The 1482-nt window shown below is 42.4% G+C and overlaps 1 protein-coding gene across 1 annotated transcript in view; it reads left to right on the top strand.

The window, feature by feature from the left end:
* Positions 1-1482, top strand: part of LOC102818493 (F-box/WD repeat-containing protein 10-like) — an 81466-nt gene that overhangs the window by 6363 nt on the left and 73621 nt on the right. The window contains exons 2-3 of the mRNA XM_006877275.1: positions 31-207; positions 1191-1404. Coding sequence (XP_006877337.1) covers positions 31-207; positions 1191-1404 — 391 coding nt within the window. The remainder of the gene's footprint in view (positions 1-30; positions 208-1190; positions 1405-1482) is intronic.

The raw sequence follows: 1482 nt of genomic DNA, 5'->3' as shown, positions 1-1482 counted from the left end.
ATCAAATTTGCCTTGGGCTCTGTGTTCCAGGGCTTGAGAAAGACTCCACAGATGTGTTTTTCTTCCTAGAGAAAGACTGCAACCTCCAATCTGAGATCTCACATATTCATTGGGCAACCAGAACCAGGCAACTATCCTTTCCTCAGTCCAAAAGTCCAGGAAACGAAAGCTCATCTGAAAACGTGGGAGAAGAAGCATTTATTCCTGGTAAGTTAGCTTTTAGTGAAAAAACTAATATATATGAGATTGGGAAGTGCTCATGGAGTTGGAGGGGGCGGCAGGACAATGGCATCTGGATGGCAGATTTGGGGAACAAACATTTAGCGCCCACAATGTGCTGTGTTCTTTGATAGTTATCTCCTCATTTAGTTCTCACAGTTAATAAGGGGAAAAGGGAAGATTAAAAGTGTTCAGCCGTTCCTTCACCTCTCCACCATGTTGCCTTTAAGACAGCAATGGGGATAAAAGCAGTGGGGAATTTGGACCTTGACCTTGCAATCTAAACACATCAGAAAGGAAATCCCCTCTTACAAGCCACAAGCCACCATCTGGTTCCCAAGTTCTTGCATGGTGGGCTCCTCTAGAATTCAACCCACCAGTGGCTACTTTTGGAGCATTAGAACGAGGAAACAAAAACAATGGAGGATTTGGACACTGATCTCAAAGTCCTCCTACATTGCATTTGGAAGCAAGACATATACATGAAATTATTATAGGAAACATACAAAAAAACAAAAAAAACCCAAACACCCCATCTTACATGGAATAATTCTAGTTTCCAAAGTAGAGCAGTTGGTAAGTAGAATAAGCACCCATGTACCCATGTACTCAGCTTTGGTAATTATCAACATTTTATCAGTCTTAATTGTTTCTCACCCCCCCCCCCTTTTAATATCGTTCTAAAACTTTTCTTGTTAATTTTAAAGGAAATTCTAGACATGAAGGCATTTCCTCTGAGCATTGCAGATTTTGATACTATAGGCATCTTCTTGAGCAGAGAAGGCTAAGAAGTACTTGTAGGCTTGGTTCAGAGGCTCTGTTTTCATGTGGCAGAAGAAATGACAAAAATCCAGTGGCCTAGGGGTAGGTTCTGCCAATGTCTGGGCAAAGCTTTTGGTGAAGACTTGCTCTTGGCCTGGAGTTACCACAGACACAATCCAGCAATGCACCCTTCTCTGATTTCACTCTAGAGGAACAATGGATGAGTTCGCTTCAGTGTATTGCCGAGCTGAATAAGCCGTTTTCCAGAAAACCATCTGTGACCAAGGCAGGCGGCCTTCCCCTCAACCTCCTGCTTGACATGGATACTGTTAGAGATCTATCTTCAGGGTTCAGCCAATATCGGGATTTTATCTGCCTTCTGCCCGTCCACATCTCAAAGTACATTCTAAGTATGCTGGGGTGGTTGGGAGATTCCTTAAGAGACCTCTTATTTCAACCAAGTGCTGAGGTTCTCAGGTCAATTTTTTTTTTTTTTTTTTT

Source organism: Chrysochloris asiatica, unplaced genomic scaffold (assembly GCF_000296735.1).
Source record: "Chrysochloris asiatica unplaced genomic scaffold, ChrAsi1.0 scaffold00452, whole genome shotgun sequence".
In the NCBI taxonomy this organism is placed as follows: domain Eukaryota; kingdom Metazoa; phylum Chordata; class Mammalia; order Afrosoricida; family Chrysochloridae; genus Chrysochloris; species Chrysochloris asiatica.
The sequence above is the reverse complement of the archived record's forward strand: the minus strand, read 5'-3'. Positions and strand labels throughout refer to the sequence as shown.